Here is a 23,319-nt window from a genome sequence, read left to right as displayed (position 1 = left end):
GCACTTACATGTACAAGAGAAGTATGTGGATTGTAGAAGGTGGGATGTGGGCACTAGAGCCTTCCCATCCAAACTGCTCCATAATTAACCACCAACCCCCAGAAAGAAATATTGAACTTACCCCAAATTTACAGTTCAGAAACCTATACTCATAGATCTCCCAACCTCAACAAACAATGCTGATAAAACATGCACATATTGAAATGACCAGACCAGCTCTAAAAAACTGCCTTCCCAAATTAGTTTTGAAAACTGCTTGAAAAACATACACCAAACTGAAACCACATTACCTAGACAAATACAAACTACACATTCTCATCTGTGCTGTAGACACCCCCATTTCTATATTATTACAAACACAGATTCATTGTATCTCAAATCCCTCATGCCCAAAACGTGAATTCCATACTGAAGACAATGAAGACTCGCCCCTAAATTTCTTGCATTACCTTACACAGACACATACACATCATCATACTCCTTGACCTGTGGTCCATCCCTGTGGATATAACTGGTTTCTTGAGCACTGCAGGAGCTCCAGAGGAGGGGTTCCTGGAGCAGAAAGGTAAAGGTAAAGGTTTAGCTCATGGTGAAACATCAGCAACACAGATGCATGTCATAATTATAAAAGATTTCTTTGCCATTCAAAAGAATGTATTGAATTCAAGTCATCCTGCACCCAGGTATAGCTTAACACTTTGAATAACTTGCTGCAGTGTTTAAAACATCTACAAAAGAATTATGCTTGTTTCAGAATTTATGGCTGATATCTTCAGAGAGTAAACATGAAATGTATAGCCTAACCTGCAAAGGCAAATAAAAGAAGTACATCATGTCTTCATTGTGGGTGCACAAGTCTTACTTATCAATACATTTTATTGAATATGTTTTATGTCCCTGATTACAGCAGTGATAAATGATATCTGCAGGTTTCAGCTCAGACAGAGTTCCAGAGAACCTGAATGCCATTGTGATAGGCAGCGGTATTGGGGGATTGTCTACTGCTGCAATTTTGGCGAAGGCTGGCAAGAGAGTCTTAGTGTTGGAACAACATGACCAGGTAACTTTTTCCCCACATTTATGTCAATCAAACATGTGAATGTATATGAATATACCTTATAGTTTGAGATAACAGACTCTGTCCATTTGTGGTTGTGCCGAAAGTGAAAAGTCATCTTCAAAAAGGTATCAGTAGAGTGCATTCTTTTCATTACCAATGATTGTAGCACATGATTGAAGTTGCAGGAACCTTTGGAGAAGGAATCCTTGAAGTTTTAAAGTACCCTTTTGTATTCAATAAGGAAATTGATTTGTATACATTATATATATTCTTTACTATATTCTTAACCAAGATTACAAATGCGCAGTCTTCCAAAACATTTCATTTCATGAGTGAAACTGTGTTGATTGCTGTACATACAATAGGAAAAGCGAGAATGTATATACAGAGTATGCCCCAAGCTGGTGACATATCATTTGTAAGATTTTAGGTTATGGTGTACGTTGAATTGATGACATGAACATAGGTATTGGAAAAATATATTCATAACATTTCTTTGAGAAAGCTGTTTCTTCTTCTTCTTCTTCTTCTTCTTCTTCTTCTTCTTCTTCTTCTTCTTCTTCTTCTTCCTCTTCTTCTCCTTCTTCTTTTCAAATTGCCTAATTTATCACTTTTACTTGGACATTCTTTTTACACCATAATTGGCAGAAGTAAGGTAGGCTTTAGTAATTATTAAAATGATTGCTAAACCCATTTTAGGTGAAGATCAAGATAAATCTAGGGAGGAAAGAGGGTTAAAGATTCGATTATTGTGCTTAGGCAGGTAGCACAGTATCTCTTGACAGGTATCTAAAATATTTAAAAGGATAAGCTGAAATGATTATTCATGGAGAAAGTAACTATGTTAGAGACAGATTAACAAACAGCTTAGAAAAAAGAGAGGTGGATGGGTATATTGGGTATTTTTTAGATAACCAGAAGTTAGTAGTGTCCACATGGCTTAGTTATCAGAGTATATAGTTGTCAGAATGTATGGTTGTCATACCATATTGTTCATGAAATATGTAAATGATATGCTCGAAGGAGCAGAATCATATGTGGAAATGTTTGTAGATGATGCTAAGACTATGAGAATGATAACAGTGTTCAGGTGTCTGAAACCCTACAAGGAGACTTCAACAAACATCAACTGTCAGATATTTAAAAGATGAAATTCAGCCCTGTCTAATGCAAAGTGGTGACAACAATATGACAATTAGATGTATGTATGACTGTCAGACAGGAAACAAATTACATGAATTTGTAATTGAAAAGGAGTTGATCTTGGCATATCACCAGAACAGGAGAATTGTTAAGGAAGTAAATTATATGTTGTTTTGTCAAATTTGTCTTAAAATACAACAGGGAAGTGTTCAGAAATATGGTTAGTACATATATTAGACCCAGTTGAGTGACATACAGTATCATAATCCATCTGCTTTGGAGAGTCCAGCATATGGTATACTGCTATTCATTTTATGTAACAATAAATACCATTCAAAAACTTACAAGATTGGATGAGCTAGATGCATTTTCAGGGAAGGATGAAGTAATTAGTGGTGTACCTAACTTCTGGTCACACTGAATATTTATTGGCCACCTTAAACAAAGTTGTATTAGAGAAGATATCTGTACAATGATGATTGCTCCCTGATTATTGCAGAAGTAAATCAATTGTTCAGGTGAAAATTTGTTCACACCAGTAGTGTTCTTTGCCTGGAGTGCATCATTCCATTTCTTTACTTAACTTTCTGGGAACATTAGCTCTTAGTGTGTAATAGAGGTGTAGTTAATCATATGTTGATTATGTATGTCTTTAGATATTTCCAACTCGATAATTACATATGAGATGAAGCACAGTCAGAATATTCTTTTGTAAAACTATTCTCGTACAACAGGCTGGTGGCTGCTGCCATACATTCATAGACAAGGGATATGAGTTTGATGTTGGCATCCATTACATCGGTGAAATGAATTTCCAGTCATTGTCTAAGACATATGTTGATCAGATCACAAATGGTCAGCTTGAATGGGCACCACTGAGTAAGTTGCTCTTCATGGTATTATAGTATAATTGCTGTTTACTTTCTGTGTTATTATCAACTCTGATCCAATTTACATGATATGAATAAAGTGTACACAGCCTCATATTTCACTCACAAATATCTACAGCTTATATCCAATGTACTAGAGTGAACAGAGTCTTTTGCATAGCTGTAAAAGCTTCATAATTTTTTGACTTTAACAGATGTCTCCATCCACACTGCCATCAGACTTTTCCAGCAGAGGAGAAATAGTTTTTCTTTGTCCAAAACCTAAATCCTTTGTTTAATACCTATTACAGTTCTGAATATCTTTTAGTCTATTTTGACATTATTCACTTCAACCACTTTCTCATCATTTTCCTCAGGTAAAGAAATACTAGACACTTGAAAGGTGCTCTCTTTTGCTCAGGTGATGAATATGATATCGTACTAGGTAGAGAAATACTAGACACTTGAAAGGTGCTCTCTTTTCCTCAGGTGATGAATATGATATCGTAGTATTTGCAGAAAAAGGTAAAGAACATCGGAAATATCCTGTCATCTGTGGAAAAGGCAACTGGCAGGAGTCTCTCAAAAAGAAATTCCCATCTGAAGCAGAAAATATTGACAGGTATAGATTCAGTTTATTTTCTAAACGTGACTTTAATCAGTAGAAGAGCTAAGAGATTCTCTCTGTGAAAATTGTTTTTATATATTATTATGTATTATTGTTATCCCATTACTGGACCTCACCTGAATGATGTTACACCATAAATGAAATGTCGCTTTGAGCGAGGTTGTGCAGTATTATCATCAATGGACAAAAAGGATTACAATCTGTCTATCTGTATCTCAGATGCCTGTTTCCTCAGGAACTTCCTCAAGAGGCTGGCGATAGTGAGAGTCTCCATAGCTAATGAATTCCACTACCACTTCTTAGCCTTTAGTGTCATACCCTAAAAAACCACTGGCAAAAGGCAACTTTAGCACAGTGTTTCCAGAGGCTTCTACCCAGTGTTCGTACAAACTGCCTTTATTTAATGTCTCTGCCTAATGTTCCAACCTATTACTTCTACCAAATGTTTCCACTTTTTCTCCTGCCTACTGGTTTTACTTACTACCTTTGTCAATTGTTCCTACCATTTTGCCAAAAGGTAAGGCTGGCACATAGCATTTACCACAGGAAAAGCTAGAGTTACGAAGAATAAGTTGTGTGAGTTAAGTGTTATCAAGTGTTATTTATGACAAGGAGAGATTGTATATTTGTGGACATAATACTGACAGTTCACGTTTGGGTGAGGCAGTAAAAAAAAGACGGCTATCTGGGTCAGGGGAGTACAACTTGACAACCACTGAAGTGCTGGCTCTGCGAAGCTTCAATGCTTCAATGACCTTTCCAAAACTCAGGCAGGTAGTACCTGGTCAGTTGCTGCTTACCAATTACTGCCTACTAATGGACAAAAAGGATTATAGTCTCATCAAAGATTTCTCTCTCCGAAGAAGTCCATCATTTTCTAGCTGATTGTAGCATAACCGTAAAGCTGCAGGAGCCCCATAAAAAGGTCCCTGAGGATTTATAGTAATATTGATTTGATTCATACTAATTTGTTTTTTCCCTTGTAGTGAGGTGGCATCAGAAACAGATGAAGAACAGCCTCATTTAGTTACAACCACTCTTTATCTGTCATGTGTAATGCACCAAAGCCAGAGTCCTCCTATCCACAGCCAATTCCACTGCATTTACTTATTTTCCCCCGAATGCTTCATATGCCTTGGTTCAGCCTATTGACAGCACATATCCCCCAGTAGACTACGTTGCTCCAGTCTGCTCTCACAAACATGCTTCACATTCTCCTGCATGTTCACGCCCCAGTCACTCAAGCCATCTTTCACTCAGTTATTCCACCTCCACAGTTTCTCCCATCTGAAATGTATACCTGTTTCTATATCCAATCGGTAATTTGCTTTTAACAGCCTGAGTTCCATGGCTTTTGGCTTTAATTCTGGTCACTGGATAAGATTGGTTTTGATAGACATTTGTGTTGTTTTTTAGGGTAAATGCTTATTTGCCTATTTTTTCAGATTCTTCAAGCTAATGAAGGAGCTTCGTCCAAGTAATGCACAATCAATGATAGTGAAGTTCATACCACTGTGGGCTGTTTGGTTGTTGCAGGTTACAGGACTTATCAACTTTTTCACCACTTTTTATAAATGGAATGCCAAGACATGCAAGGAAGTGGTTTGGGTAGGTAACATTTATTTACTAAAGAGAAGATTCAAGAAACATATTCGAAAGAATGTACAGTGAACTACATGTAGAATTCCTAAATCTGTTCCTTCTGTGAACACACTAACACTGTAAGCAGGTGTTCTTTAATTTCACTTGTTTTGATAACCAGTACTAGGTAGATCACACCATGGAATACAAACTCTTCAGTCTGAAAGTCACCCATCTGCATGTTCAGGCCCTGATAAAGCATTTTTCCCTTCATTCCTCCAGCTCATGTCGGAGATATTCTGGTCTCTGCTTGCTTAAGGTTACACTGCAAGTGAAAAGTCACCTTTGGTGAGGCTGTCACTGGAAGTACAATCTTGTCAGAGAACCTCTTATTCTAAAGGAGTGTTCATTTCTCTTCTGTTGGAAGAATCACAGTCTTTGGCTGCAGGTGCCTTTAGAGAGATCCTGGATAATGCCAGGGGTCTTTCTTAGAAATGGTCTTGTGTAATAGAAATGATCTCATTTTTGGTCTGCTGATCCTCCTCACTCCCTCCAAGTCTGATGTATGCATCTTCCTACTCAGTCACTTTTCACTCATTCTCTCCAGGTGTCCAGACCACTTTAGCACACACCATACAGCTCTGTCAAGTAAACTCAGTTTACTATTACACCTGTCTTAAATTGTCATTCCTTACACAATATCATGATATATTCAGAATTTGGGGAAATGATAACTGAAATGATAAGTATGACTCGGCTTTAATGTAGGTGTAATAGTTGTTGCTGTATTTTAGATTTAATCTGCTAAAATATTTTCCACCATGCTATCTATGCAGACCATTGCTATTCCAAATGAACATTAGTAGAATAAAGGTCCCCATAGCATGTTAGCATGTGAAGTTATTTCATCTGATAAAGGAAAAGGATAGGGTAATATGGTGTTCGAACATAAGAGCCCAACAGTTCAAACATTTCTCTGTCATATTAAAGTAAGGCATTATTAACTAGCTATTATTAGCTTTAACTTTGCTGTTGTTAGATGAATGATTTTTTGAAAAACTTATTTTTCTCTCCATCATCAAGGATATAACAGAAAACCAGGAGTTGCGGGATATATTCTGCTATTGTTTTGGTGACTTTGGTACCCCTCCAAGCAAGGCAGGCTTCCCAATGCAAACGTTCCTTCACACACATTTTCTTACAGGTAATATTTAGTTTTTATGCAGTTTTAGTTTTATTATGCTGGAAGTGATAAATCGTGTAGTCTGAAATTATTTTTGTGTGTGTGTGTGGTGATTTCATTTAATGATAGCACCATATGTTTGACATAGTTATGTGCAAGAAATATCACACATTTTGAAAATCTATTGACTTTGTTCATTTACAGATTACTAGATGAATCTGCTTCTTGATATATATGTGTATGCTATCTACATACATTTGCTGCAGTCCCTTTGTAGATGGTAGGTCATCAACATCGGCTGTCATGAATAATGTACAGAAACCAGAGCATGGCATCTTCAGTGAATTATGATGATTATCATAAACTTTGGTTTTTGCACTGTTTACATGACATCTAGAAATTGGACATGCCCAAATGAATTTATTGTTCATTTTTCCTGATGCTACCTCACAAGGCAAGTAATTATAAAAACGATGGCAATAGAAAAGAAAGATTATGTGTTTGTTATGCCTCATGTGAGCTGGGTAGTGCTACGAACAGATGGCTGAGTTAGAGGGAAAAAAGTTGTCGCTTGGCTCCGTCCTCTGTTCCTTCTTTTAGAAAGAAAACAGGAGAGGAGGATTTCCAAGCCTTCCCCACTCAGTTGCCATCGCAACTTGTAGGATGTGAGAGTTCATTTCTATGTAAGGTTAGTCACACATTATGCATCAGGGTCCAGCTCCTGCAATTCAACGTTCTGTTTACCTTTTGGGGAAGAGGACCAAGTACATTCATGTTTGGAAAAAAATTTTGTTTTTTATGAAATTTGGAAAATAAAAGAAGAGATGAAATATGGATTAAGACTTTTCTGATAATTTTTAGAAGAATGTGTTCCTGGGGATAAGAGAGAAAGAATACCACTTATGTATATTCCCTTTATGTCGTAGAAGGCAGCTAAATATGGCAGGAGTAGAGGGCTGGAAATCCTTTCCTCTTGTATTACTTTCCAAAAGAAGGAACAGGGCAAAGAGCCAAGTGAGGATTTTTCAGTGTAGGGTTCAGTCATCTGTTCTTGATGCTACCTTACTTGTGTGGGAAATGGCATGTATGTAAGAAAAAACTCAATTTCTATACAGAAAGATTTCATGAAAATAGAACTTCATTTCTATAGACAAAGATTGGTTTTTCGTTGTGGCACTGCTTCATCAAATGAGCAGTCTTTCTTCAAGATTTCAAAAGTAATTACCTTAATTGTTTTTAGTTTTTTACATTATTTTGTATGGAATTTAGGGTGTTAGATTAGAAATGAAAGATATTGTTCTGCATTGAAAACTGGAATTGAACTGAAGTCCCTCCCTAAGGGACAGCGTAGTCCTCCTGACCCCAACCTATGCACCCATAATGTGGACATGGAATAAATCATGGAGGCCTAGAATCCAGGCTGTGGAAATGAGCTATTTGAGAGGGGTATGTTATATGACTAGATGGTATGAAGAAATAAATGAGGGGGTGTAAGAGAAATTTGTTATGGAAGAGAATTCAAAGGGGCTGAATTGTGGAGTGGGTGAAACATAATACTTTAAGGTGATTTAGGCATGTGGAAAGAATGGAAGATGTAGAGTTTACAATGAGAACATATGATCAGAGGTGTTGGTGTGAGAGGAGGACCACCTGTGACATGGGGAAAGAGAGTGGAAGATTACTGTAGGGAGAGAAATGTTGTATGCAAGGGAGTCATGTAAGGACAGGAATAAGTGGAGACTCTTTTACCTTGGGTACACCCTTGATGGAAGTTCGCAGAGGGAACAGGCATTAGAGGTACAGGTATAGAAGTGACAGTAAAGAATGCTCTGATTTGACCAGACTACTCAGCAAATCTCCTCTTCTAGTTTACAGAAACTATTTTTTGTGTGCTTATTTTTTCTGTCCTCAGGTAGTGCATACCCAGTAGGTGGGGCATCAGAAATTGCCTTTAATATTATCCCTGTCATTGAAGCTGCTGGTGGCAGAGTTCTTGTTCGAGCTGAGGTAGGCATATCCTTGCCCAGTATGGAATTATTTTATTTCAAATCTATGCAGGTAAAGTCAGCCTCTTCTTACTGTTATATAGAATTTTAAACTTTCAAATGCTATTAGTATTTACTACTCTTTTCTAAGCTTGTTTTATGAGTGCTTTTCTTTAATTGAAAAATTCTTTCACACTTCCTAGATGAAACTGAACTGGTCTTTGTTAACATCATCTTGGTCATTAAGTTAAAGGGCTTCACTCCTCTTGCCATATCTCATCTCCCTTAATTTCTGCATGAAACAGTGTATTGCATAAAACATTCTCTGGCATCTTTACATGTATCCTCATGTAAGTGCAGACTGATGGTACGTACTCTGATGTAGGTTGAATGTATACCTTGGACATTCTTTTGAACCTTTCCCTGCCTGTAAATTTGAAGGTATTTTTGACACAGACCAAGATAGTTTTCTTTTCATACAACCCTTTTGGTATGCTTCTTTAATGATGGAGTTGGGCAGAATATCAACATGTAAATTTCTTGTATGCAGTTACCTATTTGTAATTACCTGTTTCTAATTAACCCCCCCCCCCCCCACACACACACACACACACACACACACACACACACACACACACACACACACACACACAGTCTGCTAGTCACACTTAATCAATTTTCACCTTTTTTCATTTCATGATTTTAACACTTGTTTGTTGAATTACAGTTGATATTTGTCTTACTAATTCTGTTTAATCTTGGTTTATTTGTGAGGTGTTGCACTTTCAATTACTTTGTGCCTCATTCATGCATTTTACAAATATGTAAGGCTTCATGATTCAGATCCTAGCAAATTATTAACAAAGATCAGAAATAATTGTGGTTTGGTCCCAGAACTCGTGTCAAAAATACCCATTGCCTTCAGGCATCAGTTGTTGAATGCTTATGTTTTTCTTATACATCTTTATTCCTGATGCACATGCTTTAGTTATCAGGCTATTGTTATGATATTCCTTGGTATTTGATTAGTTGTACTTGATGCTTGGTAAAACCATTCTACATCAAGATCTAAAGTAGTTGGACTGTAGATGTGGCACGAAATGTTCATAGTTTGTAGTTTTGCTTTTATAGCATCTTCTCTGTAAGGTTTAAATAACATTTTACATCCTTCTAAACATTCTATGTGCCCATGCTGTCCTAAGCAGTTTGTCTTGAATAGTCAGGTACTTTTCTGTATCTGTAACAGTATGTCATTCAGACCTCAGTACTTTTCTTTCTTTGCCAAAAATCAGTACATAACTCTAAAAGATCATTCTGTCATTGCTTTACTTTAACAAAAATTGCACTTCAGAATCACATTACACAAACGTTTATTATATTACACTAAAAAATTCAGATTGCCACATATGCAAACTTTGATGTAATTCTAATGAACAGATCTAGGTCAAAGAAGACGTATTAAAAGAATTTCACTGTGACATGTTTGTTTTGTAGGTTAGCCAGATTATTATTGATGAGAGAGGACGTGCATGTGCTGTGCAGGTGAAAAAAGGAAATGAACTGATCAATGTTGCTGCTCCTCTGATTATTTCTGATGCAGGTATGTTTTAAGAATTTAATATAATAACTGTATCTGTTCTACATTTGGTTAGTTTTGTTCTCCATGTGTACAAGAAATTCACATCAGATTTCTGATCCTGTGTGTATGCAAGAAATTTTTACATCAGATTTCTAAATTACAATCTGGAATTCTCTTATCACATCACAGGTTTGATATTCAGTTATGGAAAATAAAGATGTTAAAAGGAAAGTTTTGTGTACAGTATTCCATATAAACTTTTCAATTTTGATCGTGAAATTGCTAAGTGAAAAGAGATTTATAGGTAATTCTTTTTGAGCGTAGTGCAGTATTTGATCCATCTTGATCATTTATGACTATTTGTGATATAGGGACCAAGAAATCTCATGATTCTCAGTTCGTAAATTGTTTTTCTTTGGTTTTCAGTATAAACACAGGGTTAGTAGAGATAAGAGGCCCAAATATCCAGCCAGATTTAGCTCTTAAAGTTTACCTATCCATCAGAATATCAGAGTAATCCTGAATATATATATATATCCGTCACACTTAGACTTTAGCTGTCATGTGTAATCCACCAAAACCACAGCTCCCTATCCATGTTTGTGTGTATATATTTATATTTTATGTATTATACTTTGTCAGTGTCTCCTGCATTAGCGAGGTAGCACAAGGAAGCAGACAAAAGAATGGCCCAACTCACCCACATACACATGTATATACATACATGTCCACACATGCACATATACATATCTATGCATCTCAACATATACATATATATACACAAAGTCATATACATATATACACTTGTACATAATTCATACTGTCTGCCCTTATTCATTCCCGTCACCACCCCGCCAGCCATGAAATGACAAACTCTTCCTCCCTCATGTGCACAAGGCAGCGCTAGGAAAAGACAACAAAGGCTACATTCGTTCACACTCAGTCTCTAGCTGTCATGTATAATGCACCAAAACCACAGCTCCCTTTCCACATCCAGGGCCCATAAAACTTTCCATGGTTTACCCCAGACGCTTCACATGCCCTGGTTCAATCCATTGACAGCACGTCTACCCTGGCATACCACATCGTTCCAATTCACTCTATTCCTTGCACACCTTTCACTCTTCTGCATGTTCAGGCCCTGATCACTCAGAATCTTTTTCACTCCATCTTTCCTCCTCCAATTTGGTCTCCTACTTCTCCTCGTTCCCTCCACCTCTGACACATATATCCTCTTTGTCAATCTTTCCTCACTCATTCTCTCCATGTGACCAAACCATTTCAAAATACCCTCTTCTGCTCTCTCAACCACACTCTTTTTATTACCACACATCTCTCTTACCCTTTCTTTACTTACTCAATCAAACCACCTCACACCACATACTGTCCTCAAACATCTCATTTCCAACACATCCACCCTCCTCCGCACAACTCTATCTATAGCCCACGCCTCGCAACCATATATCATTGTTGGAACCACTATTCCTTCAAACATACCCATTTTTGCTTTCCAAGATAACGTTCTCGACTTCCACACATTTTTCAACACTCCCAGAACTTTCACCCCCTTCCCAACCGTATGATTCACTTCCACGTCCATTGTTCCATTTGCTGTCAAATCCACTCACGGATATCTAAAACACTACACTTCCTCCAGTTTTTCTCCATTCAAACTTACCTCCCAATTGACTTGTCCCTCAACCTTACTGTACCTTGCTCTTATTCACATTTACTCTCAGCTTTCTTCTTTTACACACTTTACCAAACTCAGTCACCAGCTTCTGCAGTTTCTCACATAAATCAGCCACCAGCGCTGTATCATCATCGAACTACAACTGACTCACTTCCCAAGCTCTCTCATCCACAACAGACTGCATACTTGCCCCTCTTTCCAAAACTCTTGCATTCACCTCCCTAACAACCCCATCCATAAACAAATTAAACAACTATGGAGACATCACGCACCCCTACCACAAACCAACATTCACTGAGAACCAATCACTTTCCTCTCTTCCTACTCGTACACATGCCTTACATCCTCGATAAAAACTTTTCACTGCTTCTAACAACTTGCCTCCCACACCATATATTCTTAATACCCTCCACAGAGCATCTCTATCAACTCTATTATATGCCTTCTCCAGATCCATTAATGCTACATACAAATCCGTTTGCTTTTCTAAGTATTTTTCACATACATTCTTCAAAGCAAATACCTGATCCACACATCCTCAACCACTTCTGAAATCACACTGCTCTTCCCCAGTCTGATGCTCTGTACATGCCTTCACCCTCTCAGTCAATACCCTCCCATATAATTTCCCAGGAATACTCAACAAACTTATACCTCTGTAATTTGAGCACTCACTTTTATCCCCTTTGACTTTGTACAATGGCACTATGCAAGCATTCCACCAATCCTCAGGCACCTCAGCATGAGTCATGCTTACATTAGATAACCTTACCAACCAGTCAACAGTAGAGTCACCCCCTTTTTTAATAAATTCCACTGCAATACCATCCAAACCTGCTACCTTGTCGGCTTTCATCTTCCACAAAGCTTTTACTACCTCTTCTCTGTTTACCAAATCATTTCCATATATATACGAATTAAGTGCATATGAAGGCAACCGTCATCAACCACTGCCAGCCACCAGCCATCTCACTTTCATTTTGCCTTTGGGTTTAGTGCATTACACATGACAGCTAGAGAAAGGATGTGATTAGATGTGGCCTTTCTTCCTCTGTTCCTATTGCTATCTCACTAAAGGGGGAAATGGTGATCAAATATGAAAAATGAAAATATGTACATATACATATACATGATATGTACATATGGTCAGGAAAAATATTTCCTCAATCCCCATGTACTTAAACATTGCTCTCTAAAGTTCGTCATAAACATTTATGGATATACACTATTATTGAAGTCATAGTTTATTCACCTATGCATACACTTCATAGGGTACTATAAAACAAAGATTGGCAAAAGATGGAAAAGAATTTTGTGCTCATTGCAAAACAATTGATGCTTGATGTTTTTCCACATCTAGAGAAAAGATTTTGGCAGATGCACTTGTTTATTATTCTATGCTAGGTGTGTACAATACATATGAGCGGCTTCTACCTCTTGATGTGGCCTCCTCATCTTGTCTTTGGCCATTGGTGCAGACAGCAAATCATGGTCCTGGTGCTTTGTCCGTCTTTGTGGGAATCAATTGTGATGCTGAAGAACTTGATATTTTACATAAGCAAAATGCATGGGTTTATACTGGAAATGACATTGATAAGGTAATTATATTTTTCTGTTGCAATGTTTTGTTTTTATGTATGTACTGAAATTTATCAAGATGAAAGTACTATTTCAGTAAAATAATATGGTGGTAGTGAAATATATATTGAAATCTAGATTTTGAGTCAAATACTAGTAGAGCCCAGATTAATTTCTGCTATCTTACTTTATAAATTTTCTCTTTCACCTGAGATGGTCGTGACTGAGGCATGTTATTTACTCATGTCATTTTGCTAATTTTATGAAGAAAGGTTCACTTTTGGCTTGCTGCAAAGTTGTTCAGAACACACATGCAAATCCAGCCTCCATGGCCCTCAGGACTTTTACTTTATTAAGTATCATTGCCAGTCAATGCAGAATTTTCTGAAAGGCCATTCTTAGTTTTTGTCATTCATTGATTATGTAGACCTAACATTTCATTACATCTGCTTGTTACTTTGTTATTGTATTGTTTTACTCTGTTCATTACAGCTGACTTTGGATTATTTAAAGCTAAGCCGAGAAGAGGCTCTAGATGTTGATATTCCACTTTTGTTCATCTCCTTTCCTTCAACCAAAGATCCTCAATGGCAGAAGAAATTCCCTGGTATGTAGAAAATTTAGTATGAATCATTGAATGTTAAAAGTTCTTAGTTTAAGTTTCTACCTAGGAAGAACTGTTACCTGATATTTTTAAATAAACTCCTTACTTATCCTCACCTTTCATAAAATTCTCACAAGTCAATAGGTGACACTCAGTATATTATGCCACAGGCCTGCTTGAAACACATAAGATGTAACTCTAATGTGTTCTGAAGGGTTCTGAAAAATCTGCAAAAGAACAATGCTGTAATTGATGGATGTCATAGTCATCCTACACACATGGCTGTGATGTTGTACCACCAAACCTCCTCCCACCTGGCTAATGTATATCCAGTATCTACAAAGTTGTTCCAGTGAGGATGTGGTATCCTGTGCTCTAGTTAAGGTTTTTAATATGAAAATGTTTCCCAGCTCCATGAATTGGTTTACAGATTTGCATAATCATGTTTTTGTTGAATATGTTGTCTGTTTATGTGAGTCTGTAATTACCAATTTGTAATACCTATGGGTTTAGTATAGGTAGAGTGTCCAACATTCATAGGAATGCATCGTAAACTTTCTTTGCCGTCAAGTAGCTTTTTAAACATTTGTATACTACCATCATTTACAGTGGCATCACTTACTTTATTCCAACCACTGACCACCCATACCCTAAAGAAAAATTTGATTTCTTTCTAACAAACTTCCTGTTCTCTGTTTACTTGTGACCGTGGCCTCATCTACATATATGTTCAGGTAAGAGGTCAATCCATTAGGTAAGTCATTTACGTAGACCATGAAGAACAGTGCTCCCAAGATTGATCCCTGCTGCATACCAAAGACCATGAAAAGCAGTGCTACCACTGCTGCATACCAACCCATCTGGAGAATGCTTCCAAAGTGTCTCTCCTTTGTTCTCATGCACTAAGGTGATCTTTTATCCAATGAAGCAGACTAGCCTATATTCCTGCCACTAGATACAATATCTTAACCCTTTAACTGTGGCTGATGATTTTTTTTATTTACTCTTGTTTGGTATACATTTGAATGCTGTGTTTTAAAATTCATGCATGAAGTGTTTCATCTTAGTGTATATGGTTACTGTTGGTTTGACCTTCTGCTATTTATTTCTGCAAAGCATTCATATACATTTCTTTACTGTGGAGTAGAATCCCATACAAATTGATTATGGCTCTGCTGGAATGAACACCATGAACGACATATGTTCATCCAGAATATATCACGATAAGATTTGCTGTGCTAACATAAACAAGTGATGAATACTATTGTATTGGTGTTGTGGGAGCAAGAAAAACTCAGATGATGAATAATGTATTTATATGCTCTTTTATGTGGCAGTACTGTCCAAGTGTCAATATTCATGTTATTCAGCTGCATAGTAGCTGTTCGGACAATTGCTTCCTAATGAGCTATACACTTACTTAACCAGGGGAAAGTACTCTGTTCACTGTTGCTTTTTTTTTTTTTTGTGTATTCCAAAAGGTAGGGATGTTAGGTTTTAGGTCTGCTACAGTGAAAGGGTTGAAATTCAGGGTGTAATTACTTATCTGTATAGTAGAGGGAGAGAGTTTTGCACTTTGTGTCCTGTGTGTGTGTTTGTGTTCACTGCATCTGAGAGTTCATGCATGCTTGCGAATATGTTTGCATGTATAACATTCAAGTTTCCAAACACAAACAGTCATCACAGCAGATACAGAGCATCCATAGTGAATGATGTTGCAGTGTTAATGGTAAGATAAACATTAACTATCCAGCTGAAGAGGAGGGCAGTGTAGAAGCAAACTGGACTGGTTTACTTGGCAGTATGAAGTATATTTCTTAGGCTACTAAATGAACATGATGCCAGTTTATAGGGAGTTGTGTAGTCTGTAGGTTGGTATGTATGTAAATTTGGTTGGTGTATAGAATAGTGTGGTGTTTAATAGCTGTTACATAAATGAAATGATCATGCAGCAGGCCCCATTAACATATCAGATTTCCATATGATATGTAATACCCCAGGTGCATTTCAAGCCCTTTCATATGTCTTCAGTTGCTGCTGGTTACACAGCAAAATTCCAAACATCTGAACCCTTATCAGATGGCACCCATTCTGAAACTTTCCATATCTCATATCTACTTGCCTAACTGTTTCCTGTGCCGTCATGAATGCTCCTTCATTGTTAATGTTGAATATTTGTTCTGGTTCATTAACCCTTTCACTGCAGCTGGTAAATATAGGGTCTGTTATTCTGATATGCCCTTCACCCCTCAGGCACCCAGCCTACTTTTCACAGAAAAGCTTGGTTCGCCTTATGGCAACAGTTAAGGGTCCCAGACTGTCAATGTAAGCAGCAGAGTGGGGAAATGTGAGGCATAACATCATGGATAGGGTTTTGGGTTACAACTTTAACAAGTGGTTATAGTAGTATTGTTGAGTAGTTTTGTCAAATCAGCCTTCAAGATTCAATATAGTTGATTTTTTTTATATTTAAAATATGACTATGGTACATTTTTTTTCATGTGTCTGCCTGTCTTGCCAATGTCAACCACATAGCTTTGATGGACTTATAAGGAGATTTACGTGGATAAAGGGCAATTGGGGTTTCTTGCTCTAAGATGGGTTTATATCGTATCCTAGATTAAGAAGTAGATATTGGTAAAAGATTTAGTATAATAAACACTTGTTGGTTTTGAATTTGGGCTTTAAGTAGATATTTGACTCATGCCTAATTAGATGAATTCCTGCATATTGTAATAGGTAAAACAACAATGGCAATTGTCACACTCATGCCATACAGCTGGATGGAGGAGTGGGAAAATAAGCGTGTCATGAAACGTGGAGATGAATATGAATCTATCAAGAAGATATTTGGCCACAAAGCTGTTGAGCAAGCCTGTCAGCTATTCCCATCAATCAAAGTAAGTTATGTTATATTCATATACAAGAGGCTGTAGTACGCTTTTTATGTTGATGTGGGCTTTACATGGTGATGTTTTATCTCACCATTCCTTTTGTCTTTTTTTTTTTCAAAAGTATTCTGATTATTCTAATTTTGCTGAAATGCAAGGTGTAGTAGAACAAGCAACAAGTAATTTGATACATTTTATGGTTGTTTGCTTGATATGCAGAAGTCTACAGCCTTGCCTTTTGATATGATTTTCCAGATTTATTTTCATCATATATTCCAGGGACCATACTATACATACTTAAAATTTTTTAGCCAGCTCCATCCTGTATCTTCAGTGAGGCTACATTTCTATCTACATGAACCCTCCGTCAGTTTTACAATTTTTCATTCCCATCCATGATATTTTGTCATTGTATAGGTCTTTGTTTCTGATTTCCCTAGTTGAAATGCATTATATTGATATAATGGAGTTTTCAGTTTTCTTGGTGTTCACCTTTTTTTTTTAGATATTTTCATGCAAATACTGCTGTTATTTTTCTGAGGTATATAATATAAGAAGATTAATAATTATCATTCTGTCTGTAACATATATATGTATAAAATGTACAGGAATGTTGATGTGATATATTTTATTTTCATAGAATATGCTATTGATGATTATTTTTGATTAAATCATCAACTATATTTATGCATATGTAGCACAAAAACACTTACCACACGCCTCATGGATCTTATCCTCCCAGCTTTGAGACCATATGGTTCAAAATCTCTCCACCCTCTATGGCTTTGCTTCTATGATCGTATTTATCCCAATTCCCACAATAAGGATACAACTCTTGCCTCAAAGCACTGCTATCTTCACATTCACATGCTGATATCCACCATGTGGGAGATTTCATTATAAACCACAGTAATTGTTAAGGCTCTATTCAGGATGATTCCAGTGGAGTTGAAGCCATTTCTTTTTCCCTTTTTAATAATCTGAATCAATTCATTCAGTGCCCAACAGTTCCTGATTGTCACACCCACTCATACAACATGCTTGATCTCTCTCATTACATATGAATCTTCTCTATTCATGTACAATTTCTGTTCCCTGTTGGAACACATTCTTATTTCTATCACTTCTAATTGATCATTCCAACCCTTATAAACTCAACCCGCCCCCCCTCTTTTTTTCAAAACTTTGGGAAAGCTTAACAATCATTGCTGCCTTTTTTTTTTTTTTTCAAAAGTATTCTGATTATTCTAATTTTGCTGAAATGCAAGGTGAAGTAGAACAAGCAACAAGTAATTTGATACATTTTATGGTTGTTTGCTTGATATGCAGAAGTCTACAGCCTTGCCTTTTGATATGATTTTCCAGATTTATTTTCATCATATATTCCAGGGACCATACTATACATACTTAAAATTTTTTAGCCAGCTCCATCCTGTATCTTCATTTTCATAGAATATGCTATTGATGATTATTTTTGATTAAATCATCAACTATATTTATGCATATGTAGCACAAAAACACTTACCACACGCCTCATGGATCTTATCCTCCCAGCTTTGAGACCATATGGTTCAAAATCTCTCCACCCTCTATGGCTTTGCTTCTGTGATTCGTATTTATCCCACTTCCCACAATAAGATACAACTCTTGCCTCAAAGCACTGCTATCTTCACATTCACATGCTGATATCCACCATGTGGGAGATTTCATTATAAACCACAGTAATTGTTAAGGCTCTATTGAGGATGATTCCAGTTGAGTTGAAGCCATGTCTTTTTCCTTTTTTAATAATCTGAATAAAATTTTTTAGCCAGCTCCATCCTGTATCTTCAGCTGAGGCTACATTTCTATCTACATGAACCCTCCGTCAGTTTTACAATTTTTCATTCCCATCCATGATATTTTGTCATTGTATAGGTCTTTGTTTCTGATTTCCCTAGTTGAAATGCATTATATTGATATAATGGAGTTTTCAGTTTTCCTCTTCTTGGTGTTCACCTTTTTTTTTTAGATATTTTCATGCAAATACTGCTGTTATTTTTCTGAGGTATATAATATAAGAAGATTAATAATTATCATTCTGTCTGTAACATATATATGTATAAAATGTACAGGAATGTTGATGTGATATATTTTATTTTCATAGAATATGCTATTGATGATTATTTTTGATTAAATCATCAACTATATTTATGCATATGTAGCACAAAAACACTTACCACACACCTCATGGATCTTATCCTCTCAGCTTTGAGACCATATGGTTCAAAATCTCTCCACCCTCTATGGCTTTGCTTCTATGATCCGTATTTATCCCAATTCCCACAATAAGGTACAACTCTTGCCTCAAAGCACTGCTATCTTCACATTCACATGCTGATATCCACCATGTGGGAGATTTCATTATAAACCACAGTAATTGTTAAGGCTCTATTCAGGATGATTCCAGTGGAGTTGAAGCCATTTCTTTTTCCCTTTTTAATAATCTGAATCAATTCATTCAGTGCCCAACAGTTCCTGATTGTCACACCCACTCATACAACATGCTTGATCTCTCTCATTACATATGAATCTTCTCTATTCATGTACAATTTCTGTTCCCTGTTGGAACACATTCTTATTTCTATCACTTCTAATTGATCATTCCAACCCTTATAAACTCAACCCGCCCCCCCTCTTTTTTTCAAAACTTTGGGAAAGCTTAACAATCATTGCTGCCTTTTTTTTTTTTTCTTTCTTTCTTTTTTACTGACTTTCCTTGGGAAGGTTACTGTTCCACTAGCAGTGATACTTTCATTTGTGTAATTGTAAAGCGGAGGTTATTGTAGCCAGGATGGTGTCCTGTGTCCCCTCTTCCACCAGATCTTTCAACATCCAATCATGGTTCCATTGCTCCTGCTGTTATGCTATTTGCATTAGAGACATTAGAGTGTTAGTTATCCAATTAACATGATGGAAGGTTTACAGTTAACTGCATTGGTACTCAAGATATACTTGTGCAGTTTGCCTTTTTGCACCTCTAATTAAATTTGAAGATGGTGCATTCCTGCAATAACATAAATTTAGTGGGCATATGCATATTATCTACTCGACCATAGAAATTTAGTGGGCATAAGCGTATCATCTACTTGACCATAGAAACCCCTCATACTTAGGTAGAAACAGGAATTTGCCCACCAAGCATGCTGAGCTTTATATTCATACCACTCAGCCGTGAATTATGAAGATTTGACTGCAAAATCTTAAAAAAAGGTATGATAGAGATATGCGCAAATTTTTTAATGCAAATTTGAATATCACAATTATCACAATTTTGATTCTTTTGGAATGAAATAGAAAATTGAAATGCACTTAATGTTTACGATCAGAATGATTGAAAGGAAAGTCAAAATTTAGATGCATTGACTGAAAATATCTTGGATGTCTGCACATGCTAATGAAAGTTGTTTGCAAGGAATTTTGTTTTAATGTACTGTCATTTAAAATGAAGAACTTTTCTAGGTGGATGAAAAGGGTGAGGAAGGATAAGCAAATGTATGGCATTGTTAAGTGGGTTGATTGGGAATTGCCACAGTAGCTATAAAGTTGGATTACTGTGGAAAGAATAGATGTACGTAAAAGTTGAAAGAGGAATTGGATGAGGTAAGTAGCTGTTTATTTTTTAAGAAAGAAGTTGTGAGTAATGAGATAATAACCCTGACATTACTTCTTATGTAATCTACAAGGATTGTTTTGTTTTAGGATCACATCGACTATGTAAATATTGGAACTCCACTTTCCAATCGTCACTACATTGCTGCACCTCGTGGTGAGATCTATGGTTTGGATCATACTACCGAAAGGTTCTCTCTTTGGAATAATGCTGTACTCAGGCCACAGACTGATATACCTGGTAAGCACAAAGACAAATATATTTCAGGGAAAAGGAATTTCTTTTTCAATGTTATGTGACTGAAAAGGGATACTAATAGTTTTTCTGTGATTCAGGAAGAACATGTTCCATAAATTGTATGTGATATAAGATTGTTCTTTATGGAAATATTTATTACTACTTTTTGTATTTCATGTTAATCATGATATATATGTAGTTTTTGAATATAGCATTGTCCTTTTTTTTTTTTTTTTTTTTTTTATTCTCCAAAAGAAGGAACAGAGAAGAGGGCCAGGTGAGGATATTCCCTCAAAGGCCCAGTCTTCTGTTCTTAACACTACCTCGTTATCACAAGAAATAGCGAATAGTATGAAAAAAAAAAACTTTAAAATCCAGTATCTAAAGCCAAATCTGTAATGAGATTATGATATATAATTTTCCAAAAGAAGGAACAGAGAAGGGGGCCAGGAGAAGATATTCCCTCAATGCCCAGTCCTCTGTTCTTAACGCTACCTCACTATCGTGGGAAATGGCGAATAGTATGAAAAAAAATATATATATATATATATATTGGAAAGGATTACAATTTTGCGCGTGATCAAGATATTCCTGTGAGTCCTTGGGGAAAATGAAACACGAAAAGTTCCCAAGTGCACTTTCATGTAATAATCACATGATCACGGGGAGACACAAGAGAGAAATATAACAGTCAATTGATATACATCGAAGAGACGAAGCATCCTAGCTTTGTCTCTTCGATGTATATATGGTGAAGTGGAACGATGTAGTATACCGGGGTTGACGTGCTGTCAATGGATTGAACCAGAGCATGTGAAGCGTCTGGGGTAAACCATGGAAATGTGGAAAGGGAGCTGTGGTTTCGGTGCATTATACATGACAGCTAGAGACTGAGTGTGAACGAATGTGGCCTTTGTTGTCTTTTCCTAGCACTACCTCACACACATGCGGGGGAAGGAGGTTGTTATTTCATGTGTGGCGGGGTGGCAGCAGGAATGAATAAGGGCAGATAGTATGAATTAAGATGTGTATATATATGTCTGTGTGTGTATATATATGTATACATTGAGATGTATAGGTATGTACTTGTGCATGTGTGGACGTGCATATATATACATGTGTATGTTGGTGGGTTGGGCCATTCTTTCGTCTGTTTCCTTGCTCTACCTCACTAACGCGGGAGACAGCAACAAATTATAATAAATGAATAAATATATATATGAATATTCATATATATATATATATATATATATATATATATATATATATATATATATATATATATATATATTACCCCTGGGATAGGGGAGAAAGAATACTTCCCATGTATTCCCTGCGTGTTGTAGAAGGTGATTAAAAGGGGAGGGAGCAGGGGGCTGGAAATCCTCCCCTCCCATTTTAATTTTTCCAAATGAAGGAACAGAGAAGGGGGCCAAGCGAGGATATTCCTCTAAGGCTCAGTCCTCTGTTCTTAACACTACCTTGCTAACACAGGAAATGGCAAATATGTATGAAACAAGTTAAGAATATATACATCAAGCTGATATCTGCATTAAGAACAGGTTTGTCTGTACATGATGGACTTCATCAACTATGTTCACTTGTCAGTTGATATCGGCATTAAGAACAGGTTTGTCTGTAAATGATGGTCTTCATCAACTGTGTTCTTTTTGGCCATATTCAACGGCTTGGTGACACTATGTACACTTGCTTTGTCAGTCATTTTTTTTTCATTTACCTTGTAAAAGAATGTACTCTAACTTGCCGTGTGAAATGTCTCCCCATACTCTTAATTTATCATGTGAAATAGTTACATTTTTTACCCAGTTGATCAGCTTCATTTGTATATGTACATCAGCTTTTACATACCTTCATTTGCCATTTGTCATATATTCAGAAGAGCTTCAGTATGTTTTTCTACAAATGTTACTTTACCTGCAGCCAAGTGTTACTTGGCAAGTGTCAGATCTGTAGATACATTTTGTCACTGTTATATCAAATTCAGCTCCTCAGCAGCATTTACATGGAAGTCAGACTCCCAGAGTCACTGCCCTAGGAGACTTTTGCTGAAACTCTTCAGTTAGGAGCAAAATCAGTTCAAAACACTCTCTCAGGCTGCTTTTGCAACTTAACCTTCCATAGTTTGTCACCATGTCAAGATTGACTTCTAGATCTTTGTCTCACTTTTGACCTATTGAGCAGTCTGACATCTATTCTTTCATTCACCATTGATCATGAAGTTTTTAAAAGCATTTGATAATGTCTAATAAGCTTTTTAAATTATCTTTGTGAAGAGCAGTAATATTTGATGAAGCCTCATGGGTAACTTTTCAAATGCACTGAGTGAGGAATGCAGCCTTAAGAAAACCATATGGTGGTCTCATATCTCAATAGTAAAATTTTGCCTTTAATATTGTTTTAGATGAATAAAATAAAGAGGGTTACTTCCATAAGGACATTGATAAGCATCAGAAGACTTCAAGTTTATGAATAGTTATGGAATGCATTATTAGAGGGTGCCATAGAGTTGACTGTCAGTGTGTATATAGGTTCTGGAAAGACAGTTACAGCATTGTGAAATAAAGATTTAAGAAAATTATGTGTATAAGGAGGAAAATAAACAGCAGAAGAGATGG

At 36.6% G+C, this 23,319-nt stretch overlaps 1 protein-coding gene across 5 annotated transcripts in view; it reads left to right on the top strand.

Annotated features, from left to right (window-relative positions):
• Positions 1–23,319, top strand: part of LOC139746842 (all-trans-retinol 13,14-reductase-like) — a 29,206-nt gene that overhangs the window by 4,829 nt on the left and 1,058 nt on the right. For all 5 annotated transcript variants that reach the window (XM_071658440.1, XM_071658441.1, XM_071658439.1 and 2 more), the window contains exons 3-13: positions 930–1,060; positions 2,938–3,082; positions 3,562–3,694; positions 5,146–5,308; positions 6,365–6,485; positions 8,377–8,471; positions 9,944–10,049; positions 13,126–13,319; positions 13,792–13,906; positions 16,643–16,803; positions 20,536–20,686. In XM_071658440.1, coding sequence (XP_071514541.1) covers positions 930–1,060; positions 2,938–3,082; positions 3,562–3,694; positions 5,146–5,308; positions 6,365–6,485; positions 8,377–8,471; positions 9,944–10,049; positions 13,126–13,319; positions 13,792–13,906; positions 16,643–16,803; positions 20,536–20,686 — 1,515 coding nt within the window. The remainder of the gene's footprint in view (positions 1–929; positions 1,061–2,937; positions 3,083–3,561; positions 3,695–5,145; positions 5,309–6,364; positions 6,486–8,376; positions 8,472–9,943; positions 10,050–13,125; positions 13,320–13,791; positions 13,907–16,642; positions 16,804–20,535; positions 20,687–23,319) is intronic.

Source organism: Panulirus ornatus, chromosome 66 (genome assembly GCF_036320965.1).
Source record: "Panulirus ornatus isolate Po-2019 chromosome 66, ASM3632096v1, whole genome shotgun sequence".
In the NCBI taxonomy this organism is placed as follows: Eukaryota; Metazoa; Arthropoda; class Malacostraca; order Decapoda; family Palinuridae; genus Panulirus; species Panulirus ornatus.
Note: the sequence above shows the minus strand (reverse complement) of the source record. Positions and strands in the feature narration are given on the sequence as shown.